This window comes from Poromitra crassiceps (genome assembly GCF_964638095.1).
Source record: "Poromitra crassiceps genome assembly, chromosome: 22".
Classification (NCBI taxonomy): domain Eukaryota; kingdom Metazoa; phylum Chordata; class Actinopteri; order Beryciformes; family Melamphaidae; genus Poromitra; species Poromitra crassiceps.
In genome coordinates, this window is record NC_139647.1 from 21,564,699 (window position 1) to 21,584,590 (window position 19,892).

General features: G+C 44.2%; 1 protein-coding gene across 1 annotated transcript; it reads left to right on the plus strand.

The window, feature by feature from the left end:
• Positions 1–910: 910 nt before the first annotated feature.
• Positions 911–17,130, plus strand: LOC310796410 (kelch-like protein 23; the record flags this gene model as incomplete). The annotated part of the gene is made up of 6 exons (XM_083658598.1): positions 911–1,009; positions 3,697–4,251; positions 5,841–6,751; positions 11,757–11,801; positions 16,129–16,290; positions 17,109–17,130. 6 exons carry the CDS (start codon positions 911–913, stop codon positions 17,128–17,130), a joined length of 1,794 nt encoding a protein of 597 aa, XP_083514724.1.
• Positions 17,131–19,892: the final 2,762 nt, after the last annotated feature.

Genomic DNA, 19,892 nt, shown 5'->3' on the forward strand with positions numbered 1-19,892 from the left:
TCTGTTACACAGTCTGTGGTCAGACCGTCAGACTCAGTGGATCAGACTGACAGACAGACAGACAGACAGACAGCAGCCCCGCAGGGCGTACATTACGGTACTGCGTCAGCACGTATGGGTTACGCTGCCAGGAAGTGTTCAAAGCACAGAGCGCCAGCAGGAGCCTTCCCCACCATGGACCTATTATAACTCATATTATAACTCAATGTTCCCGACCGAGTCTGTTTGGCGAGCTAGCCCGTGACAAGATGTAAGTAGATATTTCAACTGTGTATGTGAATGCTGTTTTTAGTTGCGTTGGTTCCTGGCATTGCACAATGGAGGCAATACATGCGGTATGTTAGTCTGTCATACATTAAGATCCGCTGGTCTCATGCTCAATGCTATGTGGAAATGCAGTTTGAGAAATTACATTGTTTTATAATGCTGTGCTTTGCTTTGTTTTCTGTTTTTGTGTAGGAGATCTGTCACTGTGTTTTTTAGAGTTGTTAATGTAATAAACTAGTGTTTTAAAGCTGATTTGCCAACCAGACCTGTGTCAAAATAAACCACAGTGAACTGAGAAAAGTGAATTTACTCTGCGTCTTCCTTTCTGGAAAAGCCATTGGCATTGGGCAAGTGTTACATTATTGTTGCTAGCGGGAAAGAGGTAGGCAGGGACGCATTGTTGTTGAGCACATGGCATACAGACACGCAGTTGCTGCACTAATAGAGACAGAGTTGACATAGTTCACACTTTCTCACACACATGTGGAACGACTCACGAGACTGAGGTGGGTTGTTGTTGACTTGAGCACTTTATTATAGCCTAGCTACAGACACGGAGTTGCTACGCTAATAGAGTTGATGATATAGTTCACAGTTTGTCTCACGTGCATCTTCTTTGAAAACAGAGAGAGATATGGCTGAAATGATTGCAGTCCACACCGCTGCTCATCCAGCTTCTCGGCATCCAGGCAGCGAGGACTACCTGTGTGTGAATGCGAGCCACCCCAACGCCGTGCTACAGGTAGGCAGGACGAACCTCCCGCTCTAAACACGCTCTAATGGGTCTACTATTGGGTCATGTTGGAATAAAAACACTGGTTGTATTGTAGCGATGTGGGTTTTGGGGTAAATGTGGGATTGTGTTGTATTACGGGGTTTATGTTGTGTGCTAGATTGCTAGTTTCCTACGGAACATGAACGCACCAGAGAGACAGGTGGGGTGGTATTCTCTTCGGGGATTGGTGGAGGGGAGGGAAGCCATTTTGGAGGTGTGTGTAAGGAAGAGGGAACGTGAGTCTGCTGAGGGCGTGCGGGTGGATGGAGGCTGGTGGTCATAGCCGATAGTGACCCAGTGTAATGGAATAAACGCACAGAATTGCAAGCCAAGTATTCGCCTCCTCTCCTCCTTCATTAACGGTCCCGGGAGCGGATCGTTACAGTATCGACAAATATGCACCATTACTACTACAAAATGAAAAAATATATTTGGAAAAAGACCGAAATAATAAGTTAAATCAAGCTCTGTAGAGGAGCAAATTCAGCGTTTCAGCCCGCCTGAAAAAAAAACGGCACAACAAAAAATCGTCACTCCTCGCCTTTAAAGTCGAGCTGAACCCAAAAATGACTTTTCTTTTCTTTTAGTTCAAATACCTGGGTATGCAGCGGTGCACCTATTTAATAATGTATGCAAAGAAAATCACAACAATCTAATTTCTTTCGTTTTTCACACTTTTTCACATCAAAAGTTCATTTTTCAAGATTTAATTGATAACAGTAATTTGCTGACGTCACCCAGTACTATCAAATTTCTACCCCATTTCAACCAATCATATCACGACATGCAGCTGTCAATCAAATCTTCATTTCAGGATAATTTTCTCTTCCAAAAGAAAGAGAAAATTGCGCCTAGTGCCTGTCATCTGGCAGAATTCCTATCCCATAAACTAACTACTAACTTGGCCAATTGTTAGAAACATGAACAAAAAACAAAAACTATAATCTCTAAGAATGCAAAGAAATGTAACTGGCTCATTAAAACGCGCATTCCAGGGATATCGTATTTACAGCAGTGATAATGGCGCGCGCATCCGAGAGCTTGGATGTCAGGGGTCGCACTTCGGAGATTCCAGGCCGACGTGCTGCACTCTCCGCTCGGCAACACGAAGGCAGCTGGCTGCCTGCGGCTCGCTGACATCCACTCCTCCCATCAAAAGGCTCTTCCCGGGGGGAGCGCCACAACACACTGAATCCCACTCGATTTGGAGGCGGAACACGCCAGGATTGGCCAAAGCCCAATCCAGTCCCCAGAATTGTCAAATAAAATCATCGACATGATACTATGACCCGCCTCTCAACCTGTCATCTTAGACAAACTATGTTTTCAGTCTGAAACGGACTCATATGCACGTGACGAACGGGTTCAGTTCGACTTTAACACGTTCACTGCCAATGACGTGTTTTTACGTCAAACAAAATCCAACGGTTGACTGCCAATGACGTGTTTTTACGTCAATTTTTCTTTTTTTTGACGGTGGGACGTTGATCTAACCCTTTTACGTCTCCTATACCAATATTGGAGGTATTGAATGTGTATAATCTATTTTACCGACCCACTGAGTGGCGACATGTCTCTCCAGAGTAGAAAGAGGCGAGCCAAAACTGGAGGGAAAAGCGCGAGGAAGCCGTTCTCATACTGTAAAATGGATGGCAAAAACGCTTTCACTTTCGCGCTGACGCACAGCGGTGGCAACGGTGGGGGGTTCCAAGAATAGACTGGATGCACACTTTGAAACACGCACCATAAATAAGCCCAGAATCGCAAGAGCTTCATCAGAGCTCTCAACCGAAACGCCAAGAAACGAGCGAAACCCATCCAGCGAGCCCCATCCAGACTGCCAGGCAGCAGCCAGGCAGCAGCAACTCGTTTGTCACAGACCCGCTGCAGAGCCAAGGAGGGCGGAGGAGAACGCCCACGGAGGGAGGAGTTGGAAGCAGAGGGGGGTTTCCTGCTGTTATGGAGGAAATTACTGTTCAAAACTATTGTTTAGATGTCTGACGTCTTACTGATGCCAAAAATGAATGGTTAAAGTGACTGTTCTATCGAATTTCACAAAAAGCCGTTTATCTCAGAATAAATTTTCAGACGCTGAAACCATGCTGTATTCAACTGCTAATGCTTACATAACTACTAACTCTACAAACTAACTATTTTAGACAGAGAAAGCACACATTCTATTAGTTCTTTTGAGATATTGTGTGTTCACAAAATCCTAACAGAAACGAATCCTCGGCTCTTGAAAGATGAGCCAAAATCCTCAAAAAAAAACCTTGGCAGAAGCTAACTACAGTATTGAAAAACGGCTGGCAGTGAATGTGTTAAGAGTGGATTCCCAACTGGATTTTTTGATTTGTCCTTTGGTCTGTCACTTAAATTATAGCCAACCCCTGTGTACACGGTGAATGTTTCCTTGTGATTGGTTTGAGTTATACTGACGTAAATCGCGTAATTTCCCTTCATTCGCTTCGCTACTCGATTCAACTTTGAGGAAACATTTATGTAAACACATGAAATTGTCCGCCAACTTGTCCTCTAGAACGATGTGAAGTCAGTTTTTAATTTTCGTGAGTTTGAAAAGTCTTGTCGAAATGTGCAGTGCGTCGTGTAAAAACCACCCCCTGTTTCTTTCTGCTTTGTCTTGGTGATTACAGGGCCTGAACAGCCTGCGGCTCAACAACGCTCTCTGTGATGTCACCCTGTGCTGTGGGGGGCAGGAGTTCCCCTGCCACCGCGCTGTACTGGCCTCATGTAGCTCTTACTTCCAGGCAATGTTTTCCACGGGCTTCAGAGAGTCCAGACAGGAACGGGTTCCCATCAGTGGAGTTGAACCTCAGATGATCGGCTTGCTGGTGAGCTATGCGTACACATCACAGGTGGTCATCTCCAAAGCAAATGTGCAGGCCCTGCTAGCAGCGGCTAACCTGCTGGACTTTATGGTGGTTCGAGAGGCCTGCTGTCGGTTCATGGAGCATCAGATCTCTGTAATGAACTGTGTGGGGATCCACTTCTTTGCCAAGGCCCACTCCTTTAAGGAGCTGGAGAAACGCAGCATGGACTACATCCTCCAGAACTTCAGCACTGTTTCCCAGCAGGAGGAGTTCCTGTCTCTCTCTGTGGACCAACTGACGGAGATCATTGGTGACGATGTCAACGTGCCCAATGAAGAGCTCTCCTGCCACACGGCGTGGTCCACAGTGATCCTGACAGTGAGCGGCAGGGCTCCAAAGTGCGACCTATTAGGTCGCATGTGCCACCTAATTTCAAAATGTGCGAGTTAATTTGCAATCAGGTCGCACTCGTGCGACTTGGGAGAATGAGAGAGGATAATATTTTTTTCCCCCCCAACCAATCGCCTGCTTCAGATCGCATCTTTCTGTCCCCTCTGCTCCCCGTCTGCCTGCGCGTGCCTCTGTGCTGTTTTTATTGGTGCAGCGCCTGCAGCAAACACTTGCCCAGCCTGTCACACAGACACAGGTCCCTGCCTTCAAAGGGTAGCCGACAGCACGCGATCAAACACATACCGCAGCTGTTGTTTTGAAATTGAGCAGGAGGAAAAGCAGAGAACGGGTAACGCTTCCTTGTGCAGACAGTAGAAACGCAATTGAAACGCCGAGCTGGAGTCGCCTTCCTCTGTGCCAGCCAGGAGAAAACGGGAGAAAGTAATCAAGAGATGTGTTTGATCATCGGAGGAATGAGGAAATGATCGATCAGTTTGCGAGGGCGGTGAGGACGTGTTGAATAGCCGAGGGGAAAACGGGAACGATCATAGATATGACAGGGAGACATGGACGAGGACGGTGTACCAGAACAAATCAAAATAAACACAGGAACAGCTAGGCAGCAGCGGGCAGAAGGCACTCACAGCAGCCCGCTGTCCTTCTCAAGAGCTCTTCAGTTGATTCATGAAATCGCTGGGCTGCGTGCCCTCCAGTGTTGCTCCTGGCCAATCCCAGCGCCACAGGGCGTGGTTATTGCTTATCCTATGTTGGGTTAGAAATCTAAAAGGGGGATCGTGTGTGTGTGTGTGTGTGTGTGTGTGTGTGTGTGTGTGTGTGTGTGCGCTGAAATCAATGAGGTATCTGGGAATCAATTTGCCACAAAAGCACATACTTAAGAGACTCCAATTTGATCTTTGATAATACTGCTGTTCACCTATGTAGGATATGCTTTCAGTGCAAGACTCATTTCATTCCCACTTCATGGGAAAAATAACACTACAAAAAGACAAAAAAAAATAAAAAATACAAATAATAACAAAACATTTAATAGCCTAGAGGACTATCAACTATCCACTTAAATGGCAAAAGCACAAATTAAAATGCTGATAATACACTAATATGACAACTGTACAAGTTAGTCACTGTACCTCAAGAGCATACCTACCTGAAAAGACCACATGTAGCACTGTCAAAAAATATCCTTCCATGCAAGTGGAAGCTGCTGTCCCTTTTACTAGACTCATCTCCTGGGACATTAAATAGTGATTAGCAGGCTATAGTTAAAAAAAACAACAACATATAAGTAACAGCCAAAGACTTTGCGAGAGAACTTGTGAAACATCAAAACCAGCAATTTATAGTTATTGCCTAAGTCCATTTCTCTTCTCTCATACTAAAGGTAGAGGTGTTTTCCTAAAGACTCCTCAAGGGTGCTTGAGGAGTCCTCTTCTTCCTTTCACCAAAAGCCCAACTGTCATGATCAAATCACAGTCTTCTCACTCATTAACTCACATCAAAAAATATGGTGCTACCTAATTTATTTTTGTGCTACCTAATGAAACAGTAGGTAGCACTAGTGCTACCTGGAAAAAAACGAGTTTGGAGCCCTGGTGAGCGGGGATCGCGAGCGTAACGTGGATAGCTTTGATCCTGTGACTAATCAATGGAAGCACCTGGGCTGCCTGCCCCTCGATGTAACCAATCACGGTCTGGTGGCGTCAGGCTCTACTGTGTATTTGGCTGGAGGGCAATCCAACCTTGATGGTTCATTCAGCAGGAAGATGTGGCGCTACGACTCCTGCTTGGACTCATGGTTGGAGCTGGCTCCCATGAAAGTAGCTCGCGCATATTGCCACCTGGTGATGCTGAACGGCTATGTTTTCGCAGTGGGCGTGTGCCATGACAATGAAATAGACTCTGTGGAGTGCTACAACCCCATCACCAACTCCTGGCAATTGATAGAGTCTACCAAAATGGCAGACGTCCACCGTTCTTCTGTGGTGTCCCTCGACGGACTGCTCTATCTTGCTGGTGGTTTGCTGGACGGCTTTCAAACAAATCGAGTCCAGGTGTACGACCCTAAAACCGCTGTCTGGGCAGAGGTGGCACCTATGCAGATCGCTCGCTTTGGCGGAGCTGTCTGTACACTCAAAGGAAAGATCTATGTTATAGGTGGGTTTGACGACACCACAGGCAACAACTTGAATACGGTGGAGTGTTACAACCCCAAGAGCGATCAGTGGACCATGTGTTGTCCTGTGAGAGAAGATTGGTACTCTGTTGATCATACTGCTGCTGTGGTGGATGGAATGATCTACATACTGAGCACGTCCTCTGAGGAAGATGAGACCATCGTACAGTGGTACAGTGACGAGACGGACACGTGGGAGAGCGTGGGGACACTACCCCCCGATAACACCTGCATGACGTGTAAGTGTGTCTCTGTCCAACTGAAGCACACTCACATCAGCAACACTCACAGTACGTCGTGAGTAGGGTTGCCAACCGTCACTTAATATACGGAATCGCCCCGTAGTTGGAAACTAAAAGACGTGTTCGGTATTGAGCTGATACGGGACGAGGAGAGAGGCGGGGAGGGAGATCATGCTTTTGCAGACATGCTTCTGGAACTGACAAAAGTATCTCCAAAATACAGTATTCAGAATGTATTTGTAGTATACATAATTTACATGATAAATATTAATAATTTGATAAAATAACTGGTTTATATGTACCGGTATCAGATTTCGGGGGGGGGGGGGGGGGGGAGTTAATTTTTTTTGTAAAAATGTAAAAATGGATTTGCGTGTTTCAAGTTTGTCTGCAGGTCTAAAAGAATTGGCTATTGTTGGGATGTTAAATTTGCTCACAACCTTTGTGCCTCTTGTTTGGATTTGAATGTCAGGTTTATTCTAATCTAAGCTCATGTGAGATTTCCTTCGTAAAAAGGTTCCTAATGATGATCACTCCAGTTGTGAAGACTCGGAAAACAAATCAGTGAGAATCAGAGTTTGAAGGATTTGGTGGTCCAAGCAATCAGAAACATCTATGCGACCCACCCATGTCAAATATTGAAGCGTTGATTTAAGATATCGAAGGTGCGATTTGACAGCTCAAATTGACATGACTTCTGTATGTCACTGGTTCACTTCTTTTGTTTCTATGTTCTATAAGGGCTTGTGCATGTGTTAAGTGTCATGTGGGAGAGTTGTGCTGTGTGTGGTGATGAGACCCAACTTTTCTAAAACACAGAGAGGAAATGTTTTGGGTGATGATGGAAAAATGTCTGTGCTTGCAGGACCAGCAGAGGGCAGCAACTTTTTCGCGCTGGGCGGGAGTTGGTCCAGCTGCTGGATATTGTTCAGCTGATCTATAGAGCAAAACTAGAGTCTAGCAACTTCAAAGTTGATCTTGCTATTAAACATGTCGTTGAAATAAAGACTGCAATATTTCGATGGTTGTGGATGTTTTAATTCTTTCTTTCTTTTTTAAACTGTATTTATTATTTTTTGCACATAAGACAGAACAGTACAAATCGCAGACATACGCACAGGCTTAAAAACATATTAAAACAGACAACCAAAACAAAAACAAACACCTGACAAAAAAACAAAACTACAACACATAATTGGATGCACAATAAAATAAAAAAATACTATGTGTTCCTCCTTGACACCAGTATCCAAAGGAGACCTTCTCCACTCCTGCCCGACACATTCATACTCCTGAAATGATCTACAAAAGGTTGCCAAATCTTATCAAACTTGTGTTCCTGCTTCCTCAGAGAGAACTTTATTTTTTCCACTTCCAAATGCTTCATTACATCATTCATTAGGTTTAAATGGGTTGGTGCAGATTTCTGTTTCCAGTTCAGTAAGATGAGCCTCCGTGCCAGTATACAGACAAATGATACCATATAATGTTGGTCGCCACTCATTTTTTCAGGATCAATAATTCCCAGAACTGCCGTTAAAGGGTCTAACTCAATAGGTCTGTGCAGAATGTTTGAAAAAGTTTGAAATATGCTATTCCAGTAGTTTGATAACCTTGGGCAGATCCAGAACATATGAGCTAAAGATGCTGGAGCAAGCCCACAACGATCACATGAAGGGTCAATATCTGGGAATATCTTACTAAGCTTTTGTTTAGACCAATGTAACCTATGAATTATCTTGAATTGTATAAGACCATGTCTTGCACATACTGAGGAAGCATGAACCTGTTCTAAAGCAATCTGCCACTGCCACTACTCAATTTCCCCACCCAAATCATCCTGCCACGCCACTCTCAGGTGTTCTACAGTTGCTGTACATGTCAACTCATACAAAATCCCATATATATAAGATATGCCTCCTTTGTAATGTGGATTCCTCAACAGAATAGCTTCCATTGACGACTGATCTGGAGAATTAGGAAAGGATGCATCATTTTTTTTAACAAAGTCCCGAACCTGTAGATATTTAAAAAAAAATGTGTCCGTGGTAAATCGTATTTGTTTTGCACCTGTTCAAATGATGGAAATACATTTTTAATAAACATATCATTAAAAGTATGAATTCCTTTTCCAAACCAATCCTCAAAAGTTGTATTGTTAAATGACGGTGCAAAGGAGTGATTCTTCGTGAGAGGACCTTGAAGAGAGGCAGTCTGCCATCCATAAAATCTCCTGATCTGAGACCAAATCTTAAGTGTGTGAGACTCTACTGGATTATCTAATGTTTTAGGATATGTAGAGGGTAAAGCTGAAAAAAGCAAAGCAGAAAGAGAGGTAGGATAACAAGAAATTTCTTCAATGGCTAACCAGAGTGGAGGTTTCTCTTGTAACCAGAAGGCCATCATCCTTATATTACTCGCCCAGTAATAAAGCTGAAAATATGGCAAACCCATTTCCACCTGTTGTTTTTGGTCTTTGCAGAAGTGCCTTCCGGGATGGATGTTTTAATTCTAAGAAGTTACTTGAAAGACTTGTCTTGTGTTTGGTAATTAACCACGAATACCTTCTGAAAAAGTTACAGGGTTAAACTTCCTTTCAAACCATGATTAAGTGTGTGTACTACTTGCAACATAAAAGCTTTTTGAGTAGATATAGGTGTGAATGTGTATGGGGCAGACATTCGACTATTTAGCCTAGTTGTAGAGCTCTTAATCAAAGCCATTCCCTCTGGTTTAATCCATCTTATTAAAAGTCACTTATCTGTTGGTGGAGATAACACCCCAGGCAGCGGTACCATCTATTTTGCATTCAAGCCTCATTTCGTTCCATCAAAACCCAATGGGTGACGTCACGCTCACTATATCCATCTATTATACAATCTATGGATTTAATAGATCATTTAATCAATTTTTTTTTTAGGACTTTAAAATAGCTTAAATGACACGCACACATACACACACACACACACACACACACATACACTCTCTCTCTGTCTCTGTCTCTGTCTCTTCACAAGAAACTAAACAGGAATGTGAATAAATGCTAAAACACGAAGACAATATTTTTTCAATGATTTGTGTGTGTGTGCGTACGTACATGCGTGTGTGTATGTCAGGACCAGTCAGTGTGTGCCAAGACATTTTGGGAGAGAGTGTGTATCGACTGAAAGAGGAGAACCGGTCTGCTGCTGTTTACAGGTTTACCAACAACTTCTTTGTATTAAAGTAGCTGTTACTGTATGTAGTGTAATATACTGTGCTCAATACTGACACATATGAAAGCACTTGAACAGAATAGATATATAGATATATATATTGGTTTTAATTCCAGAGTAGTTATGCTGTGTGTGTGTGTGTGTGTGTGTTTGTGTTTGTGTGTGTGTGTGTGTGTTTGTGTGTGTGTGTGTGTGTGTGTGTGTGTGTGTTTATGTGTGTGTGTGTGTGTCTCTCTCTCTCGCCCCCCTCTCTCTCTCTCTCTCTCCAGCAGTGTGAAGCATCAGATCACTGTGTGTGTGTGTGTGTGTCTGTGTGTGTCTCTCTCTCTCTCTCTCTCTCTCTCTCTCTCTCTCTCTCTCTCTCTCTCTCTCTCTCTCTCCAGCAGTGTGAAGCATCAGATCACTGGGTGTGTGTGTGTGTCTGTGTGTCTCTCTCTCTCTCTCTCTCTCTCTCTCTCTCTCTCTCTCTCTCTCTCTCTCTCTCTCTCTCTCTCTCTCCAGCAGTGTGAAGCATCAGATCACTGCGTGTGTGTGTGTGTGTCTGTGTGTGTGTGTGTCTCTCTCTCTCTCTCTCTCTCTCTCTCTCTCTCTCCAGCAGTGTGAAGCATCAGATCACTGGGTGTGTGTGTGTGTGTGTGTCTGTGTGTGTGTGTCTCTCTCTCTCTCTCTCTCTCTCTCTCTCTCTCTCTCTCTCTCTCTCTCTCTCTCTCTCTCTCTCTCCAGCAGTGTGAAGCATCAGATCACTGGGTGTGTGTGTGTGTCTGTGTGTGTGTCTCTCTCTCTCTCTCTCTCTCTCTCTCTCTCTCTTTCTCTCTCTCTCTCTCTCTCCAGCAGTGTGAAGCATCAGATCACTGGGTGTGTGGCAGTAATGGTCGATCCTACAGGAACCAGAGAGGCCTGCGTGAAGCCATGCAGCCCAGAAAGGAACATTCCCATCCACTTGCATGGGGACCCCGGCAGCGGTTAAACCCAGGGGAATCTTTTTTCCGGGTGTCACTCAAAGTATAAAACGACTCTTTTAATGATCAACACATTTTTTATGGGTAATTTTTTCTTCAGAAGCCACTAACAGCCGTATACGGGGGTATTTTCTTCTTGTAATACAATCCATGGGTGGGAGGGGTGGGAGACGTCATGGAACACGTCATGGCACACATGCGCACTTCCTGCTCAATGAATCTTTTGACCTGAGACCTTTCCTGTAGCCACTTTATGAGAATTTATCTATTTTAGTCGCTTTTATTTGTGGGGTATTTGACCACTCTATACAATTAGTATTGCCTGCATCCTGTCTGTTATCAGAGTTGTATGCCTTAAGTCTTAAAGCCCCCCCCCCCCCCCTGTTTTCTAAATTAATTACTCACTTAAGTATTTCTTATGTGACCTAACCTTTTACTCCTATTCGCTTTCAGTGTTTTTTACCAGTGTAGTTGATTGGGGCCTTTATTTATTTTTACCCCAGATTATCTATTGATTGTGATGTGTAGCCTACTGTGTAGGCTACCTTGTACAACTTATTACACTTGGCACCAATCTGTATACACATGTGAGTGTATGTATTTCTATTTGACTATTTCTACACTTATATTATAGTATAACTTTATATACTCTTCTATAAATAATCTTACAAATGGCATCATATCTATCACAGCAGAGGGGGACAACGGTGATTAGCCAATATTGCAGATTTAAAAATAAATAAAAAGCCAATATCTGCCCTGATATACAATATCAGCAAACCAATATATCAATCTAGCCCTGGTTGACTGAGCTAAACGCCTCTTGTTGACGGTGACAGTGTGACAGTGTGACAGTGTGACAGTGGCACCTGACCGTGTGTCCCAGACTCACCATCAACAGGTGCGTTGATGAGGATGACTCTCCCCATGGGTGAGGAGGACCTGCACCTGTGGCGGTGCTGTTTCCTCTGCATGTAGCGCGCGTAGGCCGCGTGGGACCCCCCCTGCCTGGCCTCCGTTGTGGGGGCGGCCCCCTCCATTCGTCATCTCCCTCCGGCCACCAGAGGCGTGAGAGGAGTGAGCCGCGCTGGCCGTCCGGCTCCCCTGCCCTTAGTCATCCAGACAAGGGGGGAACCTGGGTTCTAATGTCGGGGAGAGAGGAGGGGCAGCCTGGGCGGGTGGGGTGGGGGGCAGGGCCCGGTGGGGAGCTGGACTCTCTGGTATTTGGTGGTCCCCCACTCAGCATGGACAAAAGGACTGTATCATCCTCTATTAGATAAGATCATTGTACCTTGATTGAAGCCAGTTTCAAAGTATGAAGAAGTCATAGTACCATAATATTCCAGATACCCCTATAAAAAAAAATACTAGGTCCATAGGGGGAAAGGTTAGAAAAATCGATTTAATAAGGATCTGAAGAGTGGTCCATGAGTGAACCTTGGACTCCGGATATCCTGATCCCTAGATGCAGTCCTAATTATGCCAGTAGGTTAAATCATGTGTTCTAACCCTGGTTTCTCCGTGCCAAGAGAGGTCCGCTCCTCCTGCTCTCCTCACTGCCACCAGTGACCCGTCTGCAAGGCAATCAACAGCGCATGGTGCTTCCCCTCGGGACAGAGACCAAGTCATGTTTAATTAAATGGATAGCTGTCGTGTCGTGAGGAGGAGGCTGTGTTGAGTAACGTGCTCTCAGGCAAGAAAAAAAAACTCCATGTTGATACTGGTATGGTCTATAAGCTGAGAGCTTAATAGAATAGAATAGAATAGAATAGTCGTGTTAGAATGCTGTTCTCTCGTCTGTTGCATTGAATGTCACTCACCAGTGTTTTTCTATCATTGATCTGCGTTCATTCAGCACCGTGGACATTGTAAATGGTAAATGGCCTGCATTTATATAGCTGCCACGTACACACCATCGGGAGCAAGGAGGGTTAGGTGTCTTGCCCAAGGACACAACGACAGCAGCTGGGAGGGAGCGGGGATCGAACAACCCTTGCGTCATTGGCCGACCCGCTCTACCTCCTGAGCTAAAGCCGCCCCGTCTTGCGTAAACATGTGGGCTTCTTTCTTATTCAAACTGAGTCATTCAAACTAACCTGTATTGTTATCAGTGCTGGGGGTAACTCATTACAAAAGTAACATATTACATGTAATATATTACTTTTAGCAGTAACTCTGTAATATAACTTATTACTTATAGGATTTCAGTAATATTCTACCAGTTACTTTGTCAAGTAACTCAAGTTACAAATTGAGTTTTTTTTTTTCAAATCAAAGCACATATTTAAATAAAGATAGAATAATGTCCTAATCAAACTGTGTGTTTTTTATGCAAATAACCACTATAGATGACAATAACAAAGGAAAAGAATAACATTTTGAATTTTGGATTGTTTACACTGACTTCAAGGCGGTTGACATTAGTTTTCGGGATGGTTGCGGGGCAGCGATGTCATTCTGCTGCTGCTGTTGTTTTGGCGCAAGTAATGCAAAAGTAGTGTAATAAGTAACGAGTTACTCTACACAGACAGTAATATTGTAAAGTAACTTATTACTTTCAAATGAAAGTAACAAGTAATATGTAGTATATTACATTTTGAAAGTAACTTGCCCAACACTGATTGTTATGCTTTGCTATTAGGCTACCTTTTGCGAGCAATAGTCTATCCATGTGGCAATACGATCTGTAGGCCTAAATAAATGCATCTATTGTCTGAAACACAATCGAAACTGATTCCATTTCTCTGGAACTTTGATGTAGGTCGCCGAGAGACTAATAAAATGGCGATAAAATTATATCAAAACAAAGTATAACTGCGTTAGCGGTGTCCGTGTTGTGTTGAATGACCTCATGCCACACTGACACAAATAGGCGTGCACTGGCACCGCCTCACTGCCCCACTATTGGACACCTTCAGTGTACTACCGTCTGATTTGCCCTCCAGGTGACATAGCTTCAGTGTACTACCGTCTGATTTGTCCTCCAGGTGACATAGCCTCGGAACCATACAGGAGCAGTAACGTTTAAGATAGTTCTCCTATTTCACTTCCCACCCAATTCACCCATTGTGTGTCTAAAAGGCAGGAAGTAACACAGGTGCAAGCAAAACAGTAACGAGGGCAACCGGCACTGGATCACCTAAATGTATTATTGGAAGTTGGAAACCCTCATTAATGTTTTGCTTGCACCTGTGTTCAGGGGCGTATGCAGAAATTGAATTATAGGTGGGCCTGGATCAAATTGGGTGGGCCTGCATAGGAAGGGGTGCAGATGCCCGGCCGAATGCATTATTTTACTAAAAATAATGCATTTGACCATCATTTCAAGTAGAATGATACCACCCAAGCAAGAATATTTCAAGTGTTTCAAGTGCTTTACTGAAATATTTGGACCATATAATGATAATACAATTATCTCAACCTTAAAAGGTTACATATAGGTGCCAAATGTTGCATACATGAATGCTTATACTTGTGTGTATACTGTTACTTTATACAGAAATTAGAACCACTGATCCATATACTGCTGTGAGTTTAAAAAATAACAACACTGAGGCTGCTTCAAGTTTGAACAAGACGCCCTCTGGTTTATTTATCCACAGAGAGAACAAAATTCCTAGATGTCATGAAGTTGTCATGCATTAGACTCTGGAGATGATGTGCCCTGCATTTTTACAAAAGTAACAAAACCATTGGCTAGCAATGCAGCAGCAAGTTTGCCTCTAAAAAACAACAACAAAAAAAAAAAAATTTTTTTTTTTTTTGGGTGGGCCAGGGCAAGAAGTGGGTGGGCGTGTGCCTACCCAGGCCCACCCGTAGATACGCCCCTGCCTGTTACTTCCTGCCTACACCACAAAGTGACACCTTACTCCAATATGGTCTGTGAAATCCAGAGAAGGCTGGAAATTTGAGTTTGTAAAAGTATGGAATTTTAACATTCAAAATGTGTAGGAACACTTGTTACTTGTAGGTAAACAGTAAAGTAACATTTTGTCCATTTCCTGTATATTCTCTGCATGTAGCAGATGAAGTGATGCTGAGTCATAGGTACTTTTCTGTCAGTTTTGGAAGTTTTCCTGAACACTGAACAACTGTCATGTTTACACTTTGCAATCCTGCAGTCTGTCCTTCAGGCTGGTTTTCAGCTGCTGTTTTTAAATCATTGTCCAACAAGCGCAATTGTTGATGTAATAACAATGTTTATAATAAAATTCAACATTCAAAAATGACAAAAATATATTAGCATTGCATCAAAATAAAACATAAAAACTGGGAGAGGGAGGCAACAAAACAACACTTTTTACAGTCTCAAAAGAGACGCAAGTCAATTGTTCTCACAGAAAACATGGAATAGAGCCAAGCACAGAATAGTCATTTGTTTAGCGTTCTGCCCTGTTCAATGTTGGTTCTTCAGTGCATTGACAGTCAGTTAAAAAGTAATCACAATAAAAAGATAAAGAATATAGTGCATTTAAGAAGGGATTTAAGAGTCATTGAGTAGGACACGGAACATTGCCCTCTTCAGTGTTTGATGCATTTAGTCTGTCAAAAATAATCACAATAAAAATGTACAATACATAACTGATAACTGGATGAATGTGTGTGTGTGTGTGTGTGTGTGTGTGTGTGGGGGGGTGATGATCATATCTAAAGGGGCGTTCACACCGAGATATTTATTTTTCTCTCTGTCGCTCAAGTCAACCCTTTGGAATCGCTCTGTCGCTCTGTTTAAATCGCTCATCAACAGGCACACGAAATGACGGACATGTGGGGGATATAACGTTACGCAATGTCATGCTGTTTGTCCACTACGAGCCACCGTCATTGTTTACAAGCTAAGCCTATCAGCGTGCTCCTAATGCGAGCTGCATACCGGTAGTACAGACTTCACTTCATGTCAGCCGTCAGCCTGTCAATCAGCTGTCAATGTGGTTTGTTGCCACACAATAAACCAGCGGTTTGTTCCAAGCCAGAGTGATCCTTGACTCGCTCTCACACGGCAGCCAATCAGCATTGAACAGCGAGCGACTGATGCCAGCGTATTTTCGCTCGAGTTGGAATATTTCATCTTGAGCGACGAGCGTATTTTCTCCCTATCGCTCTGTCTCTGCCGCTCGGACGCCCAGCGATTATTCTCCCAGGCGAATATACGCTCAATCGCTCGTTTGCATTGACTTTGTATGTAAACTCGACGCCAGCGACCAACTTTAATAGGTCGGTGTGAACGCAGCTTAACATGTTTGCACATGTGTGTGTAGGGTGGATCTAATTCACAGGCGGATGGTGGTGGAGAACGGTCGCACGCCGTCAGACACCAGTTCAGACAGCGCCCCCCACAGGATCGTCCACCTCTACACGACATCAGACGACTACTGCCTGGGCTTCAACATCAGAGGAGGCAAAGAGTTCGGCCTGGGGGGGTGGGGGGGGAAGGGGTGGGGGGGGGGGGGGTGGGGGGGTGGAGGGGGTGGAATGCCCTCGCTCCTCAATAGCAGAGACATGGCGATCGTAGCTTCAACAGGAGCTTTTCTTTGAGCTGTTCCTCCTCTTCGTGAAGACTGCCTCGTTTCCACGGGGCTCTGCCGGGGAGTTCGGCTTCTCACCTAAAAAACACCAAGACCCATATCAATCAATCAATCAATCAATCAATCAATCAATCAATCAATGTTATATGTCCTGACATGTTTCGGCTGCCCCCTATAAACATAGCTCTGTTGTTTCAGAATTGGCAGGGAAGCACTATTTGCTGTGCTTTGGTTGTCACAAGGTGTCAGAGATGTAGCTATTTATTCAATTTGAACCTCACTGCATGTTGTAGTGATCATGACGTGATTAAAACACACACACACACACACACACACACACACACACACACACACACACACACACACACACACACACACACACACACACACACAAGTATGAGACAATGACTAATGAGACAACAACTAATGCTGGTATATTCCTGTAAAGTGAAACTGAAAAACTGAAAAAATGGTTTGTGACATGAAAAATCATATAAATGGTGTAAAGTCCATAACAGCTTTTAAAGTACACTAGATGAACAGGAAACAGTTAATTATTATTCAACATTTAAATCCCCAAAACCCCAGGATCCTGAAGCGTAATTTTCAGACTAAGTGCAGCCTCCACAGACTATAGATCCTGTGCATTTAGCTTTTTTTATCATTCACTTCTAGTACAGACTTCACATTAAATTTTCAAAGACTTGTTCCAGGTGGGACTTTAAGACAAACTGATCTAAAAACACATTAGATAAGAGATTATTCCGCTTACCTCAGCCACTTGTCCACCATCATTTCAAAATCTGGCATTTCAGAATCTGGCCAGAGAGGCTCCTCAAACTCCTCATCCTTGGCACCGCCCTCCTCGCCGGTGAACTCCGCTCCCTTGTTCATCATCACCTGGTTCACTGTGTCTGCCAGGCTGCTGAACTCGCTCTTCAAGAGACTGACAGGAGACATCATCATCATCATCATCATCATCATCAATCAAATGGTGTCAACAAATGCATCACGTGTTCAACATCAATCATCTTATCAATATGTGTCTCTCATCCATTACAATAATATGACAACACATACCACTGTGTCTAATAATATGACAACACATACCACTGTGTCTAATAATATGACAACACATACCACTGTGTCTAATAATATGACAACACATACCACTGTGTCTAATAATATGACAACACATACCACTGTGTCTAATAATATGACAACACATACCACTGTGTCTAATAATATGACAACACATACCACTGTGTCTAATAATATGACAACACATACCACTGTGTCTAATAATATGACAACACATACCACTGCGTCTGGGACTCCATGAACTGCCAGGCCAGCTCCGTCATGGTGACCTGGTCAGGAGTCTGCCCCAACATCACCATCTGCAATTCAGCACACACAGTGGCAGGATTACAGCTTCAATTCCCACTGTGGGAAGGTGCAATCCAATCAAATCAGTTATCAAACTCATAATAAGCACATTTAGGGCCCTATCATTGTACGGCGCTATCGTTTGCGCTGCATTTGCACGCCTCTTATTGCTGTCTTCCCAGCGCACCATCCAGTTTTGCGCTGTGATGACACAGGTGTAGGCGTGGCCCAGGCGTGTCGGTGGGCCTCTAGCCTATCATGTGTCTCGCGCAAGTGTCATTTAGCGCTGTGGGGAGGATACCGTCGGTATGTGGCGAGCACAAAGAGAGGTTTGGGAGTTGCCCGTTCCAAAATAGGCGTTCCAGCGCAATGTGTTAGAAAAAATCGCCTTGGGTGCTCTCAATTTTAACGCCAGGAAATAGCTGGTCTTAGCGCAAACGCAGACTTGATTGGATCCATTTACGCACGGCATGGATGGCACTCCACTCGCACCTGCACACACTCTTCTCTCCTCGGAATGCCACGTTGATTTTCAACTATTGCTTACATTGCAGAAAAAACACACCTTGATTTGAAAATGAGAATTAGTTTGTCATGTTATATTAGGCTACATAATTCCCGACCATACAGGTCTGTGGTGTGAGGTAACAATAGATTGCTTTTGAGAAAGTTGCGACGGTGTTGTGCCAAGCTGCCTCTCCCCACCCTGGCCAGCCCAAAACACCCAGGGCACCGACCCACACCCACCCCACCACCAAGCCTGCATACCCGTCCAGCTCCCACCTGCTCGGGGGAGACCCCGATCCAGCACCCGTACAGACTCCCCCCCGCCAGACCCTCGTCCCCCTAATCCAATTCAAAACGCATCATTTTTTTCGCACCTGTGTCTGGCCAGTACAGTAGCCTAACCTCTTTCCCTGCAATTGCACGCCACAGCGCGGATGGCAGCTGAAGTCCCTCTCGCCATCAAGCAGACAGTGACGGAAGCATGTGTCTTTATGTGCGCCAATGGGAAAATGACAATGAAATTGGTGGGATTCGATGTATATAAATTAATAGAAACGAATAGAAAATAGCTGATTAATAAAATGTGTGCTGGTGGAACGAAATTCATCTTCTTCAAATAGAGCAGCATCACTCATCGCCTCTCAGTATAATACACAGGTGATTCACAGGTGGGCATGAGCACGTTTTTTGATTTATATGCATGACATTCTCACATCTCTCTCTCCCTCTCTCTCCCTCCCTCTCCCCATCTAGGCTATCTTTTCTCTTCCTCTTTCTCCCTCTCAGGAAGCTGCTGACGTGACGCTGTGGTTTTATGGGCATGACCACACCTCCACAATGCTTTTGGGCATAAACACGCCTATACAGAGATGTGCGCCGAGAAGACGTGAAGCGCAGCGGGCCGAAACGCCCACAATTAGGGCTTTGCGCGGCGCAAAACGGGCGCTAACGCAAAAATTACCGCCGTCGGGAAGATAGAGCCCTTAGACTCTACTCAGCAGTGACAGTGTACCCAGCCATGAACATCCATCCTTAAAGCAACACACCAATATTTTTGGGAGATTGTCCTATTTGCCATATTCTCAATAGTGAGACGAGAAGATAGATAGGGCATCTATCACCTCGTTTTACTATCGGGAACAAATGGGCCTTTTTCACAGCAGCCATTTTATGTCTAAAAGGCAGGAAGTAACACGGGTGCAAGCAAAACATTAACAAGGGTTTCCAACTTCCAATCCATTTAGGTGTTCCAGCGCTGGGGCCTGTGTTACTTCCTGCCTTTTAGACACAAAATGGCTGAGGTGAAAACGGGGAATAGGCAAATTTCCCAAAATGTTCCCTTAATTGATTCAATCAGGTTCTCCCACGTTTCCACAGAAACATTGTGACAAACAAACACTGCAGACAAAACAATGTACATGTCCAAAAATACAAAGACAAATAAATCCCCAAAGAAAAGAAAGATGGAAGTCAGATTTGACTGCAGAAGAAAAAGTTGAGTGTTAAGCGAATACCCACCTCCCGCTGGCTGAGTTTACGCACAGGCCGGGTGGGCTGGGGTGAGCAGTACCGGGGCTCCACGCCTCTGTCTGCTGGGGAGC